The sequence below is a fragment of the Orycteropus afer genome, unplaced genomic scaffold, assembly GCF_000298275.1.
Source record: "Orycteropus afer afer isolate SDZICR_OR568_19922 unplaced genomic scaffold, OryAfe1.0 scaffold00042, whole genome shotgun sequence".
Classification (NCBI taxonomy): domain Eukaryota; kingdom Metazoa; phylum Chordata; class Mammalia; order Tubulidentata; family Orycteropodidae; genus Orycteropus; species Orycteropus afer.
The window spans coordinates 219,826-243,834 of NW_006921629.1; the positions used below are offsets into that span (position 1 = coordinate 219,826).

The 24,009-nt window shown below is 45.9% G+C and overlaps 1 protein-coding gene across 1 annotated transcript; it reads left to right on the plus strand.

Moving 5' to 3' along the window:
- The first annotated feature begins 1,948 nt into the window (after positions 1 to 1,948).
- On the plus strand, positions 1,949 to 19,308 carry RFFL (ring finger and FYVE like domain containing E3 ubiquitin protein ligase). The gene is made up of 6 exons (XM_007937313.1): positions 1,949 to 2,128; positions 9,854 to 10,264; positions 13,768 to 13,851; positions 15,014 to 15,224; positions 16,432 to 16,455; positions 19,127 to 19,308. Exons 1-6 carry the CDS (start codon positions 1,949 to 1,951, stop codon positions 19,306 to 19,308), a joined length of 1,092 nt encoding a protein of 363 aa, XP_007935504.1.
- Positions 19,309 to 24,009: the final 4,701 nt, after the last annotated feature.

A 24,009-nucleotide genomic window follows, 5' to 3' on the forward strand; every position in this document is an offset into this window, starting at 1 on the left:
ATCCTTGTCTTCTGGGAACTTAGAGTAATCAGACAAGTTATAGTGAATCAGACAGAAGTGTTTTGGACGTGCAGAAAACTGAATGACTGTATGGTTAGTTAAGACCTAAGTGTTGTATAAGGTTTATTCACTCAACTCTCCTTGTTGAGCCACCTGTCTACTGGCCAATGTAATAATGTCATGGCCCCTGTTCTGATGGGGTCATAGGGAGACAGATGTTAGAGACTCCTACAGAAGGGAGTGAATTCTGTCACAGGCGGTGTGTTGGAAAGCTGAAAAAGCCCCAGTGAAGCTGGGAGTTTAAAGGTGTGTGACCCAGGGAAGTTCCTTCCCCTTGCTGGGCCTTATTCTTTCCCTCTGTGTCCATGGTTGGATCAGATGACCTCCTCCTTTCAGCTCTCCATGTCTTCGAACTAAGAAAGTGCCTTTGTTAGAACAATGAGTCAGGAGACAGAGCAGAAAGTACTGTTGTTTTGTGTGAACTGATTATCAAATACTAACACTAAATGTTTCATTTATTATCTCTGAAAACAAACAGTCCAGGCTCAAAATGTCCATATTGACTGCCTTGGTCTACAGAGAAAAACAGGCTTTTATTTCAACACAGCAACACTTGGCATTTAATTGATTCTGTTGTAATCTTTAGGTTATTCTGAGGTTTGAGAGATTGGTCCCTCTTTGTTCTCTGATCTTCTTGTTGTTACTAGGTGCCGTTGAGTTGGTTCTGACGCATAGTGACCCTGAGTACAACAGAACGAGACTCTGCTTCGTCCTGCGCCAATCTCACAGTCACTGCCGTGCTTGAGCTCACTGTAGCCACTGTGTCGGTCCATCTCCCCCCACGCCTCATGTATCAGAGTTTGATACGTAAAATGTGAATACTTATCTAAAACTTCTTAATAAACTATAGAGGCACTGATTCAGCAACGAAGCAACATTTGTTGAGCATCTGCTATGTGCCAGACATTGTTAGGGTACAGACATGAATAAGAAGTAGTCCATGCCGTCAAGGAATTTATGGGTTAGTGGTAGGAAAAAACAAAAAGAATAAGCAGATCTGTGAAAGAGCCTATTCCAGGTACTATGACAGAAATGTATCTAGTATTGGGGTACAGATATAAGAGTAGTATGCCTGGGGGTGGGAAGAAAGATCAAGGGGCAGCGTAGTATAGGGAAAGAACATTAGGTTTAGAGTCAGGAGACCTGGGGTTTTAGATCTCAGCTCTGTGTGTACTGTCTGCGTGGCCTTGACTTCTTTGAGCCTGGGCTGTCTCCCCTACATGAAAGAAATAATACCTTCTTCCCATAGTTGGTGTAACTATGACATCATATGTGAACATGTGTGTGCATGATGAAGTTCTTAATCTGAGCTCTAGAGGCAAGGTCCTATTCCTGAATAAAGTAGGTGTTAGGCCAGTTGTATTTGCTAAAGTAAAAAATTAACATATATTTTAAGTTAGATCTGGTGGTGTAGTGCCTAAGGCACTTGACTGCTAACTAGAAGGCTGGCAGTTCAAACCCACCAGCCACTCCTCGGAAGGAAGATTGGGCAATCTACTTCTGTAGTGATACTGCCTTGGAAACCCAAGGTGGGGTCGCTGTGAGTTGGAGACGACTCGATGGCATGTAACAACAACAACAAAGTTAGATCTCAGATTAAACTCCATCAGGGGTCAGCAGCCTTTCTAAGGTAGTGTACCAACTTGGCAGCCCACGGTATTCCGGCAGATCAGTTGCCTATATGCACCTCCTGTTCTGTGGAACAACAACTGGTGGTGGTGGTGGCAATCAGCCTGTGGCCCCTAAAAATGTCGTCACTTCAACTCTGATGGCAGGTATTGGATGGTGTAACCCTGCACACCTGCATCCTTGGGAATGTAAACAGCAGTAGAGGTATATGTCTTAACTCTGATGTTTTCCCCTTTCCTCCCTTGAACCAGATTTTATAATGTGGGCAACCTGCTGCAACTGGTTCTGCCTGGATGGACAGCCTGAAGAGGCCCCACCACCCCAGGGAGCCAGGACGCAAGCCTATTCCAACCCCGGATACAGCTCCTTCCCTTCTCCAACAGGCTCTGAACCCAGCTGCAAGGGCTGTGGGGCCCACTTTGCCAACACAGCCAGGAAGGTGAGTGTTGAGTTCTTGCCTGCTCTGCTGGTACAGCCCTGGGGCCTCAGGCTGGCTGCTGACTTCTCCACGAATGCCTGCTGCCTCAGCTGCCTGTGCACTGCTGGTAACTGAGACCCAGTCCACCTCACAGGATTGTTAAAGAGAAACTAATCCAAGCAAAAGCAAAGCATAGATTTGGAACCAAATAGGCCTGAATTGAGGTACCAGCTTTGTCATTTATTAGCTGTGTGATTTAACTTCTTTGAACGTCTGTTTCCCTATCTATAAAATGGGGATAATAATAACACCCACCTCACAGTGTTGTGGTGAGAGAGAATAAAATAAGATTAAATATGAAGGGGGCCCAGTGTGAAGCCTGGAACATAGCCAGCACTCAATGTTAGTGTCCTTCATTAGCCATCATCATAAAAAAAAATTTAATGGCAAATTAGCATGTTCTTTTTATGTAAAGTAATGTCAGGGATGCCTCCGGTACATCAAGACCCTAACAAGACAAAGATTAGAGCTTGTTTACCATAGCTGATTTCATCTGCATTGCTGGGCAGCCGTGCTTCCTACATTAGCTAGCAGGAAATAACATTATTGGCTGTAATGGTGTATGGATGTGGGCCATCCCTTTGTCAGTGCCTGGGAAGCAGCATGTTCTTGATGGTACGCATGCTTGGGGCAGAGGGTAACTGACCTGGATATAGAACTGCATTCTGCATTCTTCTGCAGGATGAGATTTGCAGTCTAGAGGAGCGATGGAATGTGTTGTTCAAATGGTGATAATTGGAAATTTGAGAGGAAATAGTTTTTAAGCGCCTGCTGTATGCCAGGGGGGAGCTCTGTTAGCATAGTGCCTAAGGCACTTGACTGCTAACCAGAAGGCTGATGGTTCAAACCCACCAGCCACTCCTGGGAAGGAAGATGGGGCAATCTACTTCCGTAGTGATACTGCCTCGGAAACCCAAGGAGGGGTCGCTATGAGTCGGGTCCGACTCAACGGCACATAACAACAACAACAACAATATGCCAGGGATTCTTCTGAGCAATTTAGATTTTTTTATTTGTTTGTTTCCTTTAATTCTTTCGATAACTCTATGATACAGCTTTTAGAATCCCTAAACTCACATTTTACACGTGAGAAACTGAGGCTTAGGGTCTACAATGAATAAAAGAAACCATACGTGTCAAGTTCCTGACAAATAGCTTAAGAGGTATAAAAACACTCATTGTTTTTTCTATGCTTAGTAGTGTCCCCGGGCTCACATTATTTATTAAGTGCCAGGGCTGGGATTCAAACCAGGTCTTTGACTCCAAAGCACCACCCCTACAGAAGACCCTTAGAATGACTGGAATTTCTGTATCTTGAGTGTTGACCACGCACCCTTTTGTACCTTAGGATGATAAGGTTGACATTTGCTTTGTGCTGCAGAGCAGTGAAGGTGGCAGATAGCTGAGCTTTGTTGGATTTGCTTGGCTGCCCCAGTCACTGTGAGAACTCAGCCAGAGAGACTGCTTCAGGAGAGTAGAGAGCTGTGGCTGGGGGCGGGCAGAAGTGCCTCTTATGCTTAGACTGAAAGGTCAAGTTAGTAGATTGAGACTGAATCGGAGAGAAGAAGGGCTTCCAAGCCACATGGCCTCAGCCCTCAGTGATGCAGAAGGTGGGATGGAGTTCTGAGATGAGAACAGCAAAGTAAGTCTGCTGGGCACTTGGATGCTGAGCACTGGGCTTGGCACTTGATGTGTGTTATTGTTGGATCTTTACTACAACGTATGAAGAGTACTATTATTTATTGCCATTTTTCAGGTGAAGACATTGTTCATTTCATCTAAAGCAGTAGTTTCAAGTGTGTACTCATGTACATCAGGAGTCAGTTGGACAGCCAGAGGCCTTGCTGCTTTCAGTGTTTAACGCTGAGAAATGCTGGGAAGAGCTGTTGGTACAAAGTGGCAAGATAAAGGATGAGAAAGGAATAGGAAAGGCCCTTGTTTAAACAAGGCAGCATGAGTTAGCAGTAGGTTTCTTTGAACCTTTTTGTCTTAACGTTAGTTACATTCTGTGGAATAGAAATGAGGAAAGAGGGCAATGATGGTGATGTAGGCTTGGGGAGTGGCATGGTCAGCATGATAAAATTTCGAGAGGGCCAGGGGATCTAGGGGGTCCTTAACATTTCTCAGCCAGAAGAGAGAATGAGAGTGAATGAAGAAATCACCCCCAAAGAAAGGAGAATGGTTGGAAGAGAATGGGGAGATGCTTTATTTTTCTTCATTAGTGATTATCAATCACAACCTGACATAAATATGCTTGTTTATTGTCTGTCTTCCTAGTTGGCACATGGGAACAAGGACTTTGTCACTTCCGTTCACAACTTTATCCCCAGTGCCCAGAACAGTGACTGACACATGGTAGGGAATACATTTTTGAAAAATGAATGAATGAATGAAGAGATAAATGAAGTCTAGAACACTTCGAAAAAGAGGAAGTAGGACAGAGTTTTCTGTTTTCCTTACTTCATGGCTGTCAATTCAATGCTGGATATTAACCTCGAGGGCTCAATTCTGTACCAGCAGCCTGCTAGCAGCAAGAGACTATAGCTTTGGCGATGTAGAACTGAGTGTAAGACATAAGCTTTGCCCTCAAGGAGCTTACTGTCTAGCTGAGGAGACCCATATTTACAAAGAATTAATAATAACTGGCTGTGTAAGTTAGGTACTAGGGAATCACATACTGTTGATCAATTGAGGCATGAGAATTCTGGTTGGGTCAAGGAAGGTTTTATTGATTTACAAAGCATTGGCTGAAGTAAAGGTACCAGATTGGGACAAGTGCAAGGGGTATTTGAGAACTGTTAAGTGGCCTGGCTCTCCAGAGTGCAGGATACTGGAGAAGTTAGGGTGGGAGGAGAGATAGGAGCAGGTGGTGAAGGGCCTTAGCTGCCATAGGAAGGGGTTTGTAGCCAGCAAACAAGGAGCCATCAAATATTTTTGAGTGAAGGAATGGCGTGATCAGTCCTGTGTCAGGTAGCTGACTTGGCTTCTTTAGGAAGGTGGTTTGATGGAGTGCGTAGGAGTGAGTACCATTTAGGAAGCTCTCCTATACTTGCTGAGGAATGATCAGAGCCTTATGAGGTGGTGGTGAAGGGGCTGATGGATACATCTCCCCTTTGGTGAGCAACTCTTTGTGCCAGACCCTGTGAAGTGGTAGTTGTTACTCTGAGAGATGAAAAATCTGAGTCCCAGAGATACTAAAGTACTTAGCTACTGAGGGAAAAGGCCAGTAAGCAGCAGAGCAGAAGTTGACCCAAGTATCATTTGATTCCACAGCTTGCTCCTTTTCCAGTATCCCCCGTTTCCTCCCAAATGAAGACAGATCAAGTGGCACAGGAGAAGGGTGCGTGGAAGATCACGGCCTTTAGGCCTGTGTGCTGAGGAGCAAGTGACGATTGACATAAGGAACTGTTCTTATTCCTTGGAAAATAAATGATTGACTCTCCAGTGTGTCAGGCATTGGCTGGAGTAAGGTGGCAGAGATGGAAACGGCCATCCCTGCATAACGGGGAACGGCCAGTCAGACAGGACGATGAGCAAAGACGGAACCGCACAGTGAGGCGAGAAGAACGCTTCTGTAGCACAGGGCGCTGCTGTGACGGCAGAAGCTCCCGGTCTGGGTGGTAAATGATGGGTATGGAACAGTGTTTTCTCACCATAAAAGTATGAATTTCATGAATATTAAGGATGTTTTCTCCTGTGTGAGAGATTTTCATTTATAATTTCATGCTTAAGTGGAGCAGTGTTCTTATCTTGAGGGTTTGGCATTTAACAACCAGAGACCTTTAAAATGTCTTTTCTGGAAATGGTTGAATTGAAATGATTACATGGATCCTACTGTCTTTTTTTCTTTTTTTTCCTCTCTCTTTTTAAAAATTTTTAGTATGGCCAGTATGTCCTAAAAACTCAACTAGATACAAAACACAGACAGCATTTATGGAGAAACATAAATAAGATGTATCTCCTGTCCCACCCCTCCACCCTCTGCCTAGAGTTCCCTTCTTGGAGAGAAATGGCAGGCTGTACTTCTGCCACAGCCAGATAGCTCACCTGGACTGGTAATACCTGCACGTGGCTTAGCAACAGCCCTTAGAATTGTGGAAAGTTTGGAGTCAAGCTCCATTAGCCCAGGTTGAGGAAGAGATTGTGCTTAGAAACACGAAAGAGGTAGATACTCAAATCTTAAGAGTGGAAAGAAAGGGATGGATCCTAAGTATTGGCAAAACTTCAGAGATGAGGCAGAAGGGAGAGGGAACCAAAGGTGATACAGTGGCAGTGTCCTGAGTGCCCATCTTATGTTAAGATTTGATTTATATACATTTTCTCACGTAATACTTCTAATAGTCCTTTGAGGTCGGCTAACCTATCCAACTTTACAGGTGAGGAGTGCAGTGCTCTGGGAGGTTGCACAAGTTTCCTTAGCCAGAAAGGGTTCAGCCAGGACTCGATTCTAATCACATCACTCCTCAGCCTGCCCTTTTCCCTCCCAGTGGGCTGGAGGAGGGAATGCCTGTAGGAAGGAAGGCGAGGAGGAGGGTCTGGTAGGGTGAGAAACAAGCGTACCAGGGGATAGTAGGGGTGGGACGCAGGAAAGGATATGAGAAGGGCAGATTGTCAAAGAGGAACGAGCCAGGCAACCTCCTAGCATCTGTAGAGGGTGCTGCCTGCTGAGGTGCCTGGCCAGCGTGTGGATGCTGCATGCGTGAGCATACTCCAGGCATCTCTGCAGTCACGCGGCCTCCATTGATTCATCTTTCATGCTATCTTGTTACTTGGTTGGGTTGAACCGTTTGCTAGAATTTATACGTTCGCATTTCCTTTGCTCATTCTGCCCACATTAGTCGACAGTCCTTATTTTTGCTTTCCTTTGTTCTCTCCAGCCTCTGCAAACTGGGATTCTAGCCTCTAGCATTATCCTACTCCTTTAGATGCCGGCTTACTTCAGAGTCCCTGGTGAGCAGGTGCCACAGAGGAGTTCGCTTGCTGCCTTTGCATTCTGATCTTGCATCCAACGAGCCACACACATTTGAAGAAAGAACCTAAGAGTTGTTTGGATCTGGCTGATTGAGCAACTCAAGCCTTTATAATAGTGTCAAGCTAGGCCTTGTCAAGCTGCATTGACTTGAGTAATGTTCCATGTCACAACCCACAGTTTATGACACAAGGCTTTTACCATCAGTCATGCTAAACACACGTCATTTCCTGATAGAGAAGCTTCAGGTATGACTGAACCCCAAGCCCCCCCAAACATCCATTCTCTACCTGAGTGGCTGCTCGCCTCGAAATCCTGCATCTTTTTTAGTCAGTCTCTGAATGTTTTATTATCTGATTATAATTGTGTCAAGAATAAGGGGGGGTTGATATATGTCCCTTCACAAAGCCTTCTCAGAGTTAATCATCAAAACTGAATGGTCAAGAGTGTGTCCTTTTCCCTTGACTGCATGAATGACACTTAGACAAAAACTAAACATAACTGCCTTAACTGTGCAGATGTTTACTTCAGCCCTACACAAGAGTGTCTGCAATCTTCACTATGAGAATTTAAGTCTCCTGGGTATTCTTTGTAGTTTGAACAGGTTTTAGGCTTTTCTGTATTTAGAAAAGAGGGAGCAGAACAATTTGGGTTAATGCTTAAATCACCACAAGATGAAAAGTTTTAAATTTATTTACGGGATTATGCCCTCACCCAGTAACTGCCTGTCCTGTGAGAGTGTGCCCTGCTTTGGCTGGAACAAGGCTCAGCCACATGTCCCCATCTTGGCTCAGCCTGTGGGGCAAGAGGCTGAGAAATGTGCTTCCTGTGGGTTGAACAAGTCTTGGTGTATAGCTTGTGATCCTGTGACCTGCTGCTGCCAGGCAGTGCCAGCTTGCATGTCAGATGTGTTACTCAGCCACTCTGAGACACTCTGTACTTTCACAAGAGAGAGCACCCTGACTGATGTCCAGAGGGCCCCTACTAGCTGTCTAAATATTTGTATTGGATGTGGTCTTACGCACCACTGAATTCCCAGCACTCTGAGTGGGCCTCCCGTAGTGGGGGAGCCTGGGCACCCGTCTCAGCTGATGGGGCTCTGGGTTGGGAGTTGAGGAAATGGAATGCCAGGCCGTGACTCAGCACTACTACAGCCATTAATGGGACTGAGACAGCAGCATGGCTGGTGGAAGGAGCATGCTCATGGGCATTAGACTCAGACAGATCATGAGTTTGAATCCCAGCTCTGGTGCTTACAGCCTGACCTTGGAAATGAAATTAAATCTCTGTAAGCCTCAGTTGTTTTGTGAAACAAGGAGGAACACCAGTACTGCTTTGCAGGGTTGTCTTGAGAATCAAATGACCAGCTGGGTGTAGCTTTAACAGCCCAGTTGCCATCAAGTTGATGTAGACTCACGGTGGTGACCCGTGTGTCAGAGTAGAGCTGTGCTTCATAGGATTTCAGTGGCTGTGACTTTTTGGAAGTGGATCACCAGAGCTTTGTCCCGAGGCAGCTCTGGGGTAGATTTGAACTGCCAGCCTTTGTCTTAGTAGCCAAGTGCTTCACTGTTTGCATCACCCAGGGAAACCTGAATGTAGCTCTGTGTGTGAAAACTGGGGAAAAACCAGATACGCTCAAGTGGATTTCGACTCATGGCCACCCTCTGTGTGTCAGAGTAAAACTGGTATGTTAGGTTTTCAGTGGCTGGTCTTTTGGAAGTAGACCACCAGGCCTTTAGTTAAACTAAAACTACTTGTTGTTGTTGTTTGCCGTCGAGTCGGCCCCGACTCATAGCGACCCCTCCTTGGGTTTCCGAGGCAGTATCACTACGGAAGTAGGATTGCCCAACCTTCCTTCCGAGGAGTGACTGGTGGGTTTGAACCGCCAGCCTTCTGGTTAGCAGTCAAGTGCCTTAGCCACTATGCTACCAGAGCTCCCTAAAACTACTAGTAATGTTAATAGTAGTAATCACCACCACCATGAAGCAATAATGTGAATGAACTGTAGTTTAGGATCAGAAAGCAGTACTTAAATCCTGGCTTTCATCATTAACTAGTATATATTTTGTAACAAAAATAATGAAACCAATTACATTTAGAGAGGAGTCGTTAGGGTCAGATATGCTAAGTGCATTAACTCTCATAACATAGATGCTGTTTTGGTGGGAGATTACAGTCAATGTCATGAGACAAAGTGTATGTGAATTGCTGTATGGAAGATGAATTTGCTCTAAACTTTCACCCAAATCACAGTAAAATTTTAAAAGGGGGGACGGGACAAATAAAAGATAGATGCTGTTATCATCTCCGTTTACAGATGAGGAAACTGGGAGTCAGGGAGGCTAAGTTTAACATGCCAAGGTGATGTTGAATGCAGGGAGGGAGGATGACTTTCTGATCTGAAGCTGGTAGACTGAGTTAATATCCTCACTTTCTTCATCAATAAAAAGGAAGGATAAAACCTCAAATGAGATAATAAATGTAAAGTGTCCTGTATATGGATACACAGATACATACAGGTGGTCGGTCTGTCACCTCTGAGTAGTTTTTAACCTACAATCTGAAACGTTGCTTGTATCCTTAGATACAGGAGCTAGCCTAATAAAAGAGTGGTCGCAGGAGGTCTTGCCAGGCTCGGCAGCCCTAACGCTCCCCTCCCGCACTGTGTCATGTTCTCTCAATCTGACATGGTTTCCTCTGCCTCTTGCTCTAAACAGCAGACCTGCTTGGACTGTAAGAAAAATTTCTGCATGACTTGTTCGAGCCAAGTGGGGAATGGGCCCCGCCTCTGCCTTCTCTGCCAACGGTTCCGAGCCACAGCCTTTCAGCGGGAGGAGCTCATGAAGATGAAGGTGAAGGACCTGAGGGACTACCTCAGCCTCCATGACATCTCCACCGAAATGTGCCGGGAAAAGGAGGAGCTGGTGTTCTTAGTACTTGGCCAGCAGCCTGTCATCTCCCAGGAGGGCAGGACTCATGCCCCCATCTTGTCCCCGGACTTCCCTGAGCAGCAGGCTTTCCTGACCCAGCCTCACACCAGCACAGCACATCCTACCTCACCCAGTCTCCCTTCTTCACTTGCACAAGCCACCTCTGCTCCCCCAGCCCAGGCTCAGGAAAGCCAGCAGGTATGGGCCATTTGCAGTCTCTTCCAGTTCAAGGGCTTGTTCTCTCCGGCCTACATTGTGGGAGCTGGGTGGGAGGTTACTGTCTCAGTAAGTGAAGCCTTTCTGCCTACTGGTGCAAGAAATGATGTCTTCTGGACATCGCATTTATGTTTTTTTTTTTTTTTTTTTTTCTGAGGTGATAGGGATAGTATTGGGTTTTTGCTTGTTTTTAATGCATAGATATTCCAGTTAGACATTTAAAAAAAAATTCATTGTTCCAGAAATATTTTGAGATGAGTCACCATTAATTCTACAAATATAGTTCTGTTTAAATTTGCCCTCCTACTTACTCACTTTTGTTGTGGTCATCTTTAGCTGGATGGGGAACTCAGTGCCTTAGTAACCATGACAAGGCACGCGGGAAAAAAAGGAAATATGTGGAGGGGAGGGGGAGTAAACACTGTGACCTAGAACGGGGAAGCTGCTTCTCTCCCTGCTCACCATTTGGGAGGGAGAGTGATTGACATACTATTATATAGTAAGCTGCTTCACCATTATCCCAGTGGGGCTCGGAAATGAGAAGCTAAGAGCACCTTGACTAAATTATGAACCAGGCATGGGAAATACAGAGCTGAGTAACATACTGTCCCTGCCACCTCTGAGCGGGAAAATGAGTACATAAACCAACTGTTAGATTGGAGTGAGGCCAGTGGACTTCCCATTGCCTAAGGAGTACAGGGGTCAGTCATATAGATACAGTTCAGTGCCTAACACATGACCCTGTTATTTATAGGACTTGGGCAGTAGTGAGGGGATTAGCATCTAAAAGATCTGGTTCCACATCCAATTTTGTCACTGACTCTTCGGTTACCTTGGACAAACTTGGAGCTTCAACAGTAAAGTAGGGTTAGTAATGCCAGCCAGCCCATTTTTTATCTGGCAAGGATATTGGCAGGGCTGAGTAGTCTGATACCACATACAGTAAAACCAGAAAGCCGGAACCCCTATGTAAGGTGGAAACCCGTCAGGGAAGGAAAATGCAAATATTTTCCACTAACAGATAGTGAAAGAGAAGTGGTTAAGACTGCACCCTGTCAGTGACCAGGTTTGCTGGTCTGATAGAGCATGGTGGAACCACTGAGACTATGACCCCGGATTGCCCTTCAGATCTAGAATTCAACCCACACCTGTGGCTTCCAGCCAAACAAAAGACAGGCATAGGAGTTGAACATGTACCTGAGGTATATATACTCCTTGGAGAAAACAATCATGGGAGAAAGAAGGGCTGTTTATGCACAGGGAGACAGTTCGGGGCAGGAGTGCATGGAGGGATGGACACAGGGAAGAGGTGACTGTCGGGAGGAAGTGGGAGGGGAGCTGTTGCATTGTGGTGAATTGTGGTCAAGGTCATGAGACAAAGTGTATGTGAACTGCTGTATGGAAAGTGAATTTGCTCTGTAAAATTTCACCCAAATCACAATTAAAAAAAAAATGCACCCTGTCAAAGGCGGAAAACTTGTGAGGAAAACCCAGGCAGTCCCATTGAATTCTGATTCTCACAGGTTTCACTTTGTAAAGAGCTTGGAGCTCCTTGGAGCTAGTCTCTAACTAGTGTAGTCTGTTCCCACACATGATGGATGGCTGCTGCCTCTTGTTTATGATCACCTCCTTTGCCAGGACTGGGCCCCTGATTCAGCGCTTGATGGCATTGAGGCATAAAGGCCAGTGTGATGGCGTAATTTAACTTCAGTAAAATCACTTAACTCCTTTGCCAGCTTGAGCACGATTCCTCCCAAGCTGGAGTGTAACTCTTTGCTAAGCTCTGGCTGGTCCTTCCCTATGGCTCCCTCCCTTTCCCTGGTTCTTCAGAGCACTCCTCTTTGTTTATAGGGAGCCAGCAGAGGAACTGGAGGAGGAAATAATTTTTTCCTGAAGAACCATCAAGTGGGATTTTCAAAGAAAGGAGTAGGTCATTATCCAGAAAGTTGCAGATCACACTTACAGGTCATGCTAGGTACCCGATCTTATTGAGTACTTTTCCTCTGGGGTTTTCAGAGGGCCTGAGTGTCAGTCACATGCCCTGTTGTGGTGTGATGTGCATTTTGCAAGCAGGAAAAACTGGCCTGAGGAAGCTGAGTAACTTGTGTGAAGCTCCCTGCCAAGCCCATGTGTGAGCTGCACCTAGAATGCACATCACCTCAGAATACTTGCTCCACCAGCACTCTCCCCTTTACTTTTAATGCCTTAGCAATCATTGCTAAGGAAGAAAGTATGTGGAATAAGCAATATCATGGACAGGTCCTCGTTGTAGATACTGATTTGGCCAGTGGGCAAACTGGAAAGACAAAAGCCTGCTTTTCAGCAGGAAATCCAGTTTCTGTTTCTAGGGGAAAAAAGGACATACACAAACTGTTGACTTAGGAACAAGTTAGATTCTGAAAGCCACCTTATAACTCCAAGGTGACACTATTCCAAAGGCCGCCACATGTAAGTAAACTTAGGAGAAAACTGGAGGTGTTCATGAAAGCTTGTTTGAGACTCATCCCATGTGTATGCAGTATGTGTGATCTTATCATGACTTGGTATTTTTTTGGTTATTTCTCCATTTCATTTCCTTTGTAATTGCTTGCTTCTGCTTCTTAGCTCCACATTTTGTATCCTGATTCAGGGTGTTGTGGGGGCCAGTGAGTGACAGGTTTCTCCAGGGTTTCCTGGTGTAGTAGGGTCTGGTAAAAAAGGCCCATGAACTCACAGCAGGCCCTTGGCTACGAGGCAGCAGTAGGCGAACAGGATCTGGGTCAGGGGTTTGGAGGGCTCACAGTTCAGACTATTCTTTCAGAAACCTCCTAAAGGAATGCCCAAGAAGAATTTTTTGAGAAGTTAGAATTCTGAGTAGAGTAGGACAGGTACTGTCTTATCAAGTCAGGCTAGTAGGTGCATTAAAATAATTTAGTGGCCAGATTTCAAGACAGCCCTTCATAATAGTGTGCTGGAGCACATTTCTAGAATGTGAGAGCAGTGACTAGCCAGAAGAGAGGGGAACAGAGTGGTGAGGGTCTGGAAACATCAGTTCATGAGGCTCAGTTGAGGAAAACAGGGAGATTTAGTGTGAATTGCGGGAAAGGTGTAATATGAACATTGTAGATAAAACAGTGGATATTGGTCTGAGAGGCAGTACCAGGGGCTGCAGGTGGGAGTTAAAGGGAGGGCAGTTTGGGATCAGTGTAAAGGAAAAAAACTATGGCAGTTAGAGAGCAGCCCCACAGTGGACTGGAGCATTCAAGCTGAGACTTGAATGAGACGGTGGGTGGTGGCTGATGCCATCCTGGTTGGGGGCGGAGTTAATGTCTTTTCTTTTTTTTCTCTAGTGGGCAGCTTTTTATCTATTGAAGTCCTATTGTTTGTCTCACAAAGTTAGTATTTGGAGGAGATGGGAATATGTTTTGGATATAGTGTGAGCTAGAAAGAGCTGTGAAAATTCGCTCATCTCTGTGGATGTGAATGGCTCCTTTCTTTTCCCACAGGCCAATGGCCGTGTGTCTCAGGACCAAGAGGAACCTGTCTACCTGGAGGGCACAGTCAGAGCACCTGCTGAGGAGGAGACCCAGGTGGGGCCGCTGCTGGGTTTGTGTCTGTGCCTTTGACCTTTGACCTTTCACTTGTGTTCTTAGAGTATTGGAAGGAACCTCTTGACAGCTCTTTGGAGAGAGAAGAATTGGCGTGTTGAGTTGATTCCAACTCATAGTGACCCCATAGGACAGAGTAGTACTGCCCTCTAGGGTTTCTGAAGCTATAATCTTTACAGAAGCAGACTGCCACATCTTTCTCCCATGAAGCCACTGGGTGGGCTAGAACCTCTTACCTTTCAGTTAACAGTCCAGTGCTTAATCACTGTACCACCAGGGCTCCTTTTTTGTGATTGGTAGTCTTTCCGAATTCTCTTTTCACCAGTGGAGGTTAGTCTTAGCATTTCATATTGACCCTTGAAACTGTCAGTGTTTTAGGAAATGTGAGGCCCCAGTGGAACCAGTGAGCCTCATGGCCCGTTATGTTTCTAGTCTCTTTCTAAGAGCTACCAGAGGGTAGGCTCCTGGTGCTGCTATGCAAAATTTCATTCTTTCCTCCTGCTTCCAGCACATAGCAGCCATTGTTAGGAGGGGGCAGTCACATGATCAGGAGGAACGATGAGAGGGAGTTCAGGTCTCAGCTGTGACCAGGGCCAGTTCAGGAGCACAGCCATCAGGGCTATGGAGCTGTGGTCGAGGTTAAACACAGAGTGCTGGCCAGGGAAATCTGCCTCTTATGTGGGAGAGCAGAACTCTCTGGGGGAGAGAGGAAGGCCAGCTATATGCTAGGGGCTCTTAAGTGCCTGCCTACCACAGTTCACTTTCACAGGTTGCCTGTGTGGTACAGGTAATTTCTCTCTTACAGAGAGGGGTAATCAAGTTCCGAGAGGTAAGCAACTTGCCCGATATTATTTAGCATTAAGTAGTGGAGGAATCGGGATTCAAAATAAGGGCCATCCTGCTCAAACCAGAGAGCCTTCTATATCACATGACTGGTTGGTGTGTGGCTGTCGGCGCTGTAGCACAGGACTGTAGGTCCAGAAATGACTGTGGTGTATTGTGCAGTGCTAAGCACCACCTGAGGTACTCTTCCTGCTTGTTACTATCCTGGAGGTCGGTCACCAAGAGGACTGGCACGAGTGCTTGGAGAGAGAGCTCGGGGAGGGAAGAGCTGAGCTCACTGCTGTCGTCTCTGCCTTTGCAGTCCATTGACTCAGAGGACAGCTTTGTCCCAGGCCGGAGGGCCTCTCTGTCTGACCTGACCAACCTGGAGGACATTGAAGCGCTGACCGTGCGGCAGCTCAAAGAGATCCTGGCCCGCAACTTTGTCAACTACAAGGGCTGCTGTGAGAAGTGGGAGCTGATGGAGAGGGTAACGTGGCTGTATAAGGACCAGAAAGGACTCCAGCACCTGGGTAAGGGGTTGTCTGGGTGGCGGCTGCAGCATTTCCAAGTGTTTGCTGTCACTCTAAAGCATGATGTCATTGACCTGACTCAATTTCCACACTCTTAGCTGAGAAAGGAGTCACCTTACACATTTGTACCATCTAATAATAGCTGTCATTTGTGGTTTGAGTGCCAGGACTGGCCTGGGCACTTTATATGTTTACTTAATCCTCGGGTATTATTAGATCCCTCTTTTATGGTGGAGCCTGGACTTGCACTGAGGATTTCCTAGTTTCCACCTTACTACACTCCCTCCACAGTCACTACAACCTCTAAGCATACTTAATCTAAATAAATAGTCAAGAGATCAGGAGATGAATCTGAGCACACATGGTGTGAGGAGAATATATCTATTCTTGGTCTTTTCCTTCTGTTCATTTTTCAAAACATTTTGCGTGGTACCACTTACAGGAGATGCCCAGTAAAATACCTGGGTCTATGCTCAAATGAGTTTGGGAAAAAGTACTTGGTACTGTGCCCCTCTGTTACTGACTCCTGGCGGATACTGTTATGTTAAAGGCAGAAAGGAAATCATTTCAGCTGTTTTGAGCTCAGCTGTTTCTAAACTTTTTTCACCACAGAACCCTCACTGTCCCATCTCCTCTCCAGCTAGTTTAGCTCCTGCAGTGTGGCCTTGCAGGCTGGGATTTCAGGCTCTCTTCTTCCGGTAGCTGGAGCTCATCAGAGTTGGGGGAGATCTGGCTACACACACACCGGATCACAGCCTGAGACCTACTGAGGTAGAGCCTCAGCCTTCCCTTGGGTGTTGTCCCAGGAGTCTCTGAGTGTGATGAGGAGCTGGGAAATTAAAGAGCTGGCTCCACCTATGAACTTCAGCCTCCCTGGCTGACTGAAACAGCCTGCTGTTTTCTCCTTTCTTTAACGCTGGCTTCAAAAGCAATAGAAAGGGACATTGTGTGTATACAGTATCTTCCTATTTGGCAGTGTAGCTCGTGCATACCTTTTTCTAAGACTAGACCAGAGGCACCAGCAGCAGGAGCTGGGGTGAGGGTTCTGAGCATGCAGAATGAGTGAGGAGGGTGATGTCTGCCTGGGCTCTTGGCAGAACTGGTTCCCAGCAGGGAGTAGTCAGAAATGAGCTTGGGCTGGTGGGAGACTGTCCTCACGCTGTCATGTCATAGCGTATTCAGACATCATCTTTTTCTTTCCTTTCAGTGTGTGCTGCTGAAGATCAAAATGGTATGTAGTTGTTTTTGAGGCTCTTAGCTTTTCTGTCCTTCACCTCCCTTAACCCTGATCCCTGTTAACAGCTAAGAATTCTGAGCTGTGTGTATCACAAAGAGAGGGGATGTGTGGAACATTCTGTAGAACCAGGGCTTCTGAGCACCTTTTGCAAGTCTCTGCTCCAAGCTCGGAAGGCAGCATTTATAACATCTCTCACGACAAAGCAAGTGGGAACCTGGGCTACACTCAGGTACCCTTCATAATGCTGGTGCTAGTGCCAGGGTACTCTCTAAAGCCTTCACTCAGGATGTTTACCAGCTGCTGGTGTCAACCAAAAAGAAAGGCATTGGCCCCAGGAGCCTTGTTTGTACAGATCTGGCAGGTGGGTCAGGAAAGGTATCAGGTACGGTGCTCTCTGGGTGTAACATGCATGTCCCCACTCTATTGCTGCACACCTGCCTGTATGTGAGAGACCCCGCTGGGCCTGGGGTACCCTGAGCCACCCTGCAGGAATCCTGACTGCATCTTTCCAAGTGTGCTGTAAGCTTTTGAAAGCCTCATGCAATATAGTTACGTGCTTCTCCCCAAGAGAAACTTTCTCACAGTAGGATGGGGCCTGTAAAGCATTGTGAAACTTCTTCAGAAGGCTTCTCAAATTTGTTACTTAGTAAAATGCCCTTTTTCTCAGAATGGGTCAGAGTTTTATGTGTGAATTCTTGAGAGTTGAGGTTTTCTTAGTTCCTGAAAACCATTTGGAGTTCTACCACTGTGTACTAGGTTCAGGCTAATCCAGCCTAATGCCTTTCTTTCCTTTTCTGACTCCCTGGGAGAGTGCTGGCAACTGAGTGGGTGAGTTTACTGTTACTCCTGAAAGAAGCAATAAGTCATTAGAATTCGATAAATAGCTCCAGCTCATCTTGCAAAACCAAATTCACTGCCATTGAGTCGTTTCCAACTCATAGCGACCCCCATTGGGTTTCCGAGGCTGTAAATCTTTACGGAAGTAGAAAGCCCAGTCTTCCTTCCACGGAGCAGCTGGTGGGCCTGGACTGCTCCTCTGACCTTCCAGTTAGCAGTCAAGTGTCTTACCACTATGCCACCAGCTCATTCCTTGGAAACCTTCCTTGTTAGGGCCAATAACTCCTCAAAGGAGGTAAGCAGATTTCACTACCTCCTATTTAGCCAGCCTGCCTCATACAGGAAGTGTTTCTTGACTTTCTGAACAGTCCAGAAAAGAGGTGAAGAAAGTTCAGAAGCAACAGGGGACAGGATCATTCCCCTGTGCAGTTGCCAACCTCCAAACAGAAGAAGTGATCAGGCGTGAGTTGCCATTTATGACTCCCTGGTTCAGGCTACCATTTAAGACAAGTGAGGGAGAGCAGGGCTTTTGGACAGGAAGATTTTCCTGTTTGCAGATCAACACTGACCATGCCCGCTGTAACTCCCTGCCTGATGTAGTATCAAGAGTACCTACTTCATAGTTTTTCTGAGGATTCAATTAGTTAATACATGCAAAGCTTGAGGACCCTGCCTGGCTCATAGTGGACATTAATTGATGTCTGCAGGCTCTGGACAGTTAATATTAGCTGCATAATCCCTGCTCAGGGCACCTTCCCAGGAGCTAGACTGCTGCTCATGGGCAGTCTGCCTGGGTTTGAATCCTGGCTTCTCCACTTACCAGCTGTGCACCATTGGGCAAGCCACTTAACTCTGGCCTCAGTTGCTTCATTTGTGAAATGAGAGTATCAGGAGTATCTACTTCATAGTTTTTCTGAGGATTCAATTAGTTAATACATGTGAAGCTGTGAGGACCCTGCCTGGCTCATAGTAAGCATTCAGTAAGTGTTAGCTGTTATCATTCTCTTCAGAGAACTTCATTTATCAGACATTTAGAGAGGAGTTATCATGTATGTGATTGGAGTTTTGGGGATTCAAAGATGAATATCTGACCTCAGAGCATATAGCAAATGCTAAGTAGATAATTGTGGAAATTGATTGAATTTGTTGAGTGAGGGAGATAAGTAGGCAGACTCAAATTTGTAATCCAGTGTGATAAGCAGTCATGGGGGGATAGATACAGTTCTGTGGGGGGACCGCAGAAGAGGGAGCAGTGATCTCTCCTGGCCCTCCACCCAAGATGTCTCCTCAGAGGAAGCCAGGGATAGTTTGTGGGATGGCACAAGGGAGCCCCATGATCCTTGGCTTTACTGAACTGGTGTTATGTTTACAGATATGCCTCATGAACCTTAGTGAACTATTCATTACAGTTTCCATTTATATCTAAACTTTTCTGAACCACTTTTATCTTTTCAGCTTGTTCTGCCTCAGGGGATAATGAGTCCCTAAGTGCCACTCACTATATTATAGCTTCAATTGTCTGAAAAGGATTTCTTTTAAGCTTTGAGGACTTTGCCTTAGTTCTCATGCTCTGGGATGTATTTGATCAACTGTACTCTTCCAATTACAGCTCTCTGTGGGGAGGAGGTGTAGATTAAACAAGCCCCGGAGCTGGTAACTTGAGGAAATGTTTTCTTGGATTTGCTCTTCTGGAAGAAAGTGTGTGGATTTGGGGTTTTATCAGTGTGTCTGCCCTCTCTCACCTCCATACTGCCACTGCCCCGTACACGTACATGTGACAATCTCCTTACTCTTTCCCTTTGCCCCCTTTTCATGTGTGTTTGTACAGGGGGAGCAGCGCCACCTGGCCTAGAGGAGAACTTGTGTAAGATCTGCATGGATTCACCCATTGACTGTGTTCTGCTGGAGTGTGGCCACATGGTAACCTGTACCAAGTGTGGCAAGCGCATGAACGAGTGTCCCATCTGCCGGCAGTATGTGATCCGAGCTGTGCACGTCTTCAGGTCCTGAGGGCTTGCAGCGTCTTCTTCAGTGCCTTATAGGGACACAGCCTTGGGTATCTGGGCTCAGGGTTGGCCAGTTTGCAGAGGGGCATGCTACCAGAAGAAAATTTGTGGAGTGTTTCCAAAACCAGGGTAGGCAAAGATGCCATGTCTCTCCTAGGCATGTCTATCTTGCTACCGGTTGCACCTCTTGGCTGACAGAGCCCCCGAGGCCAGTGGGACTGGTACAAATTGCATAGGCAAGTCTGCCCGTTTCAATGATCTTGGGATGATTATGGTAACTGATGAACATTGACTTTCCAGAACTTGGACCTTGTCTTCTCCCTTCCTCTGAGAACCGATGCTTTCTCATGCAGTTTCACCCTTCCTCCCTCTCATCCCTGCTCATCCTCTCAAGACACTTGCCTCTGTTTCATCAGTCAGAAGTCCTGCTAGAAATTGTTTCTCTTCCTTCCCAGCACACGTGGATTTATTTCTCGTCCCTCTGGCTTTCTGTGCTTTAATCTACCTTTGCTGAAGTCTCTCGCTATATTGCCTAAAGTCCAATTTGGACCAAAAAGATGTTAGCTTACCAGACCAGTAGTGGTCCTCCATATGACAGAATTTTGGACTAGTAAATTTACCTCTGGTGAGAAATGAAACACAAATACTATTGAAAATTTTCAAAGTTAAAAGAGTTAAGGAGCCTTGATGGTGCAGTGGTTAACTGCATGGCTGCTAAGGAAAGGTCGGCAGTTCAGTCCTACCAGCTGCTCTGTGGGAGAAAGATGTGGCAGTCTACTTCCATAAAGATTTACAGCCTTAGGAATCCTGTGGGGCAGTTCTCCTCTGTCCTGTAAGGCAGCTAACTGTGAGTGGGAATTGACTCAACAGCAATTTTTTCCCCCCCTTTTTTTAATGGAAACTTAATCTCTGGTGAGAAATGAAATACAAATGTTACTGAAATTTTTCAAAGTTGTTAAGAGTTGCTTCCTTAAGGGCTGGGATTGGAAGCTCTCAGTCTTCTGATCCCACCTTGGGAGCCAACAGAGAAAGCATCTGGCTCCAAAGCTGCCGGGAAATTCCAGCCTGTGTGTGAGGGCGGTGCCCTGGGTCATCTCTGCTGGGTCCTCTGTTAGGGCTTGATTTGGCACCATCCTCACTTTAGTTCTTGAGGAAAGGGAAAGCTTTGGGAGGAATAAGTGGCTTTCTGCTTAACTTTGACTTCTGATCCTCCTTTTGCAACAGGCAGGAATATTAAAGTAAACAGTTTCCCAAGAATGAAGTGTCCCTCTTTTCCATGGAATTTCTAAGCTTGGTCTCACTGGCTTCATATTGAAGGTATAGGGATTCAGGCAAAGTACCTGTTCTTCTCTAGCCTGAATTCTCATGAAATTCCTGGAGACCAGACACAGAGGACAGAGCACCTAAAAGATACTAGGAGGTACCGAAGGAGCTGGGTTCTGTTCTTGAGTAGGCAGCCAGCAGCCTTAACTCTCCAGTTTGGTGGGAAGTCCTTATTCCCACTGATTTGGAGGCAGTCAGAAACAAAGCATTCTCTAGGCCCTTTAGGAAGGATCATGTAATGAGTAGGTGACATTTTGAGCCCACTTAGGATCTTGACACCACTGGAGAAGCAGAGGGCTTAAGGAAAGTCATCTGGAGCAGGTTAGCCAAGCACAAAACACACATGCTGTGTCCTCCCATTGCAAATGGATGTACTATGCAAACCTTAAACCTTGGCAGATCTGGGTTTGGCAACCAAGATCTCTCAGAGTAGAAGAACCAATCATAACTTTGGAAGGCAGTGGGAAACTTCTACCCAGGGACCTCTGATACTGGTACAGATATATTTACGCTTCTCTCCATCATCAACCACTAACTCCCTTTGGGGAAATGAAGTAATTTTGGAAAGTAATTGTCAGCTGAACACTGGGCCACTTACCTTGACATTATACCAAGTCCTGGATGGTTGATTTTGGGTCACAGCCTTTGTAGGAGTTGGGGGAAATCACTTTTCTGCTGGACAGTAAATACTTAAGTTTACAATAATGCCTACCAGTTTAGCAAAGGACCATTCATTCAGCTACTCCTTGATTCCACTGTGAAACAAGTCTTTACATAGGCAACTCAGTTAATGTTTAGCAATAACTTCTGGGCAGAAGCTGGCTCTCTGCCTATTTGTAACATGCTTTCTCTATTGAGGCCTTGCCTCCCTTCTCTCTCCCCTCCAACACCCCACATTCCCTGCTAGTCATGAATTGAAAATAAAATCCCAATGGCTGGTTAGTAACCTCAGGAAGAATTAAGAACTGATGTCATTGACTCATCTTAAAGAATTTGCCTTTAAATTTTTTACCCTCTTTTGGTGAAGGTTTCCATTTAGCAAAAAAAGGTGTCAAACAATGCGGGTTTTTTACCACCTTTATTATTGCATCAAATAAAAGTTGGGAGTTCCAAGATCCCATTCCAATGAGTATCTAATCCAGGTATAGAAAAACTTGATTTTTATCCCTGAATCCTCCCACCTACCCTTCATGGATCCTTGGTTTTAATTGTCATGGAAACATCTAATTCTTACAAGTATTCCTTGGCTTTTGCTGTGATTGTTTTGAGATTTCAGTTGAGACTTGTTTTAAAAGACCTGGACATTAACCGGTTCATAATACATTGGAACACTTGGATCCAAGCTAGTAAGAATAAGCTGTACAGACATTAGTGCTCAATATATATTGTATAAATTTGTTGAAATTTTTTGGATGTCAATGTGTTACTTCAAGTGGCTTATACTGAGATTTTTCTGACTACTTGGGTGTTAAAGTAACCCAAATGTGTATTTTTTTTTTTTTTTTTTTTACAGAGCTCTGCTTTATAATTTTGTAATAAAGTTTCAATATAGATGCCTGTCCGATCTGGTGTGAGGGTGCAAGAGGTCTGATAGTTAAGCTTGATCAAAGAATCCATAAACCACAGGCTAGTCCCAGGCCACATGCACCCAGGCACACTCTTGAGAAATTGCACTGCTCTGGAGACTCTTGGGCCTTGTCACCTTGGTCAAAGCCCTGTTCTAACAACGAGGAAAATGGAGCTTAATGGTGGCGAAACTTGCCTAAGACCTCACGGCTAGTATTTGGAAGAGGCCATGGATTAGCCTAGAAGAGCACGGAACCTTAGGTAGGAAAGCAGGAACTCCCAAGACCAGATAGGAAGAAGCACCAGGTGAGTTCAGGCATTCATGCCTATTTGGCAGGCTGGCCCTCAAAAGATGTGGGTGGAAGGTAATCTGAGGGTAGCCAGGGTTTCCGGTTAGGTCCTCAGGCTACCCTGGAAGGCATTTGGTAGCTTCTGTATACAGCTGTGGTACAGTTGTTGAAGTGTGGCTCAAAGAAGTTTGGCCCAGCATCATGGGCAGACTGGGTGTGCACAGGCCTGTACATCTCTCCCTGACCAGGTGCCCCAGGGGAGGGGAGAAGACTCCTGAGATGCAGCATAAACAAGATTATGTGCAGATCTGCCTTGTGCCTGTGGAGAGAAGAGGAAGGCATCTGGCCAAAAGGGTGCAAAGGTCTGTGGCTTTGTCACAGCATTGCTATAGGCAGCTGACCTTGTAAAGAAGCCTCAAAAGAGGGCAGGCTTCCAGCATCGTGCTAGGGAGGCTGCTTTAGGGTCACGTGGAAATACATGCAAGGATATGAGGTTGTTCTTACAGTATAATCTCAGCAGCAAAGAACATGCATCAGAAAAGATTGGAAGGAAATACACAAGACATGACAGTGAATTTAAGGTAGAAGGGCCAGGGAGCGGAACTCGTTAATAAAATGATTACCTGCAGCCAGCCGAACCCCTCTGTGAGGGTGCTGCTCCTGTGTAAGCAACCAGTAAGGAGGGCAGGTAGGGATGGGTCTGTCAGCCAGGCCAGAGAGGGCAGTGTAGTGTCCTTTGGTACCTTTGGCAGGATCCCAAGTGGTGAGCTTTGTTCTCCTGCCCTGTCCAGTTGCTTGGCCTGAGGCTGGAGAGGGGGATGGGAATCTATGTAGGTCATTGCTCAGAGGAGGAGAGGCTTTTGTCTCCACAGAGGATGGAATAAAGAGATTCTCAATACTGAAGCCAGACTGAATGGTGCCTATTCAAAACACCAAATGTCCTGGTTGGGAGCAGGGCAGTCCCTCCCCCTCCTGCACCTTCCCCCCAACACATTTTAAAAGATAGGTTGAAGCCAATCTGGTTAAAGTTGGCCTGCAGGCTGACTGGCAAATAGCCTTTCAGCATATTCCCTTGGGTGAGTATGCCAGTTGGAGGGAGGTGGTGGTCTGAAACCTTACAGGACCAGATACTCAAGTTGGTTCCGGAGGTTGAGTTTCATTAACCAGATGGACACGAGATGGACAGGTAAGCCTGCTAGTTTGTTGATGAAAAGAACTGACAGGAGTCAACAGGAGAACATGACAGCTACTATAAGGCTATAACTAGATGATGACCGGATGAGTATGCGGACGTTAAAGGCACAGCCCCCTCTCTCCAGAGTAGGGAGAGACACACTGATGTTGACTGCCCCAATTCTAGGTAACTATGTTCTAAACCTTTGCCTGTCAGAATTCACTTACTCTTCACAGATTCAGGGTGCAGTGCCCATCCTAGTTCTACTTGGGGAAATGGAGGCTCAAATGTTAAGTAACTTGCCTAAGGTTACAGAGCTGTTACACTTCAGGGCTGGAATTGAATTGGGTCT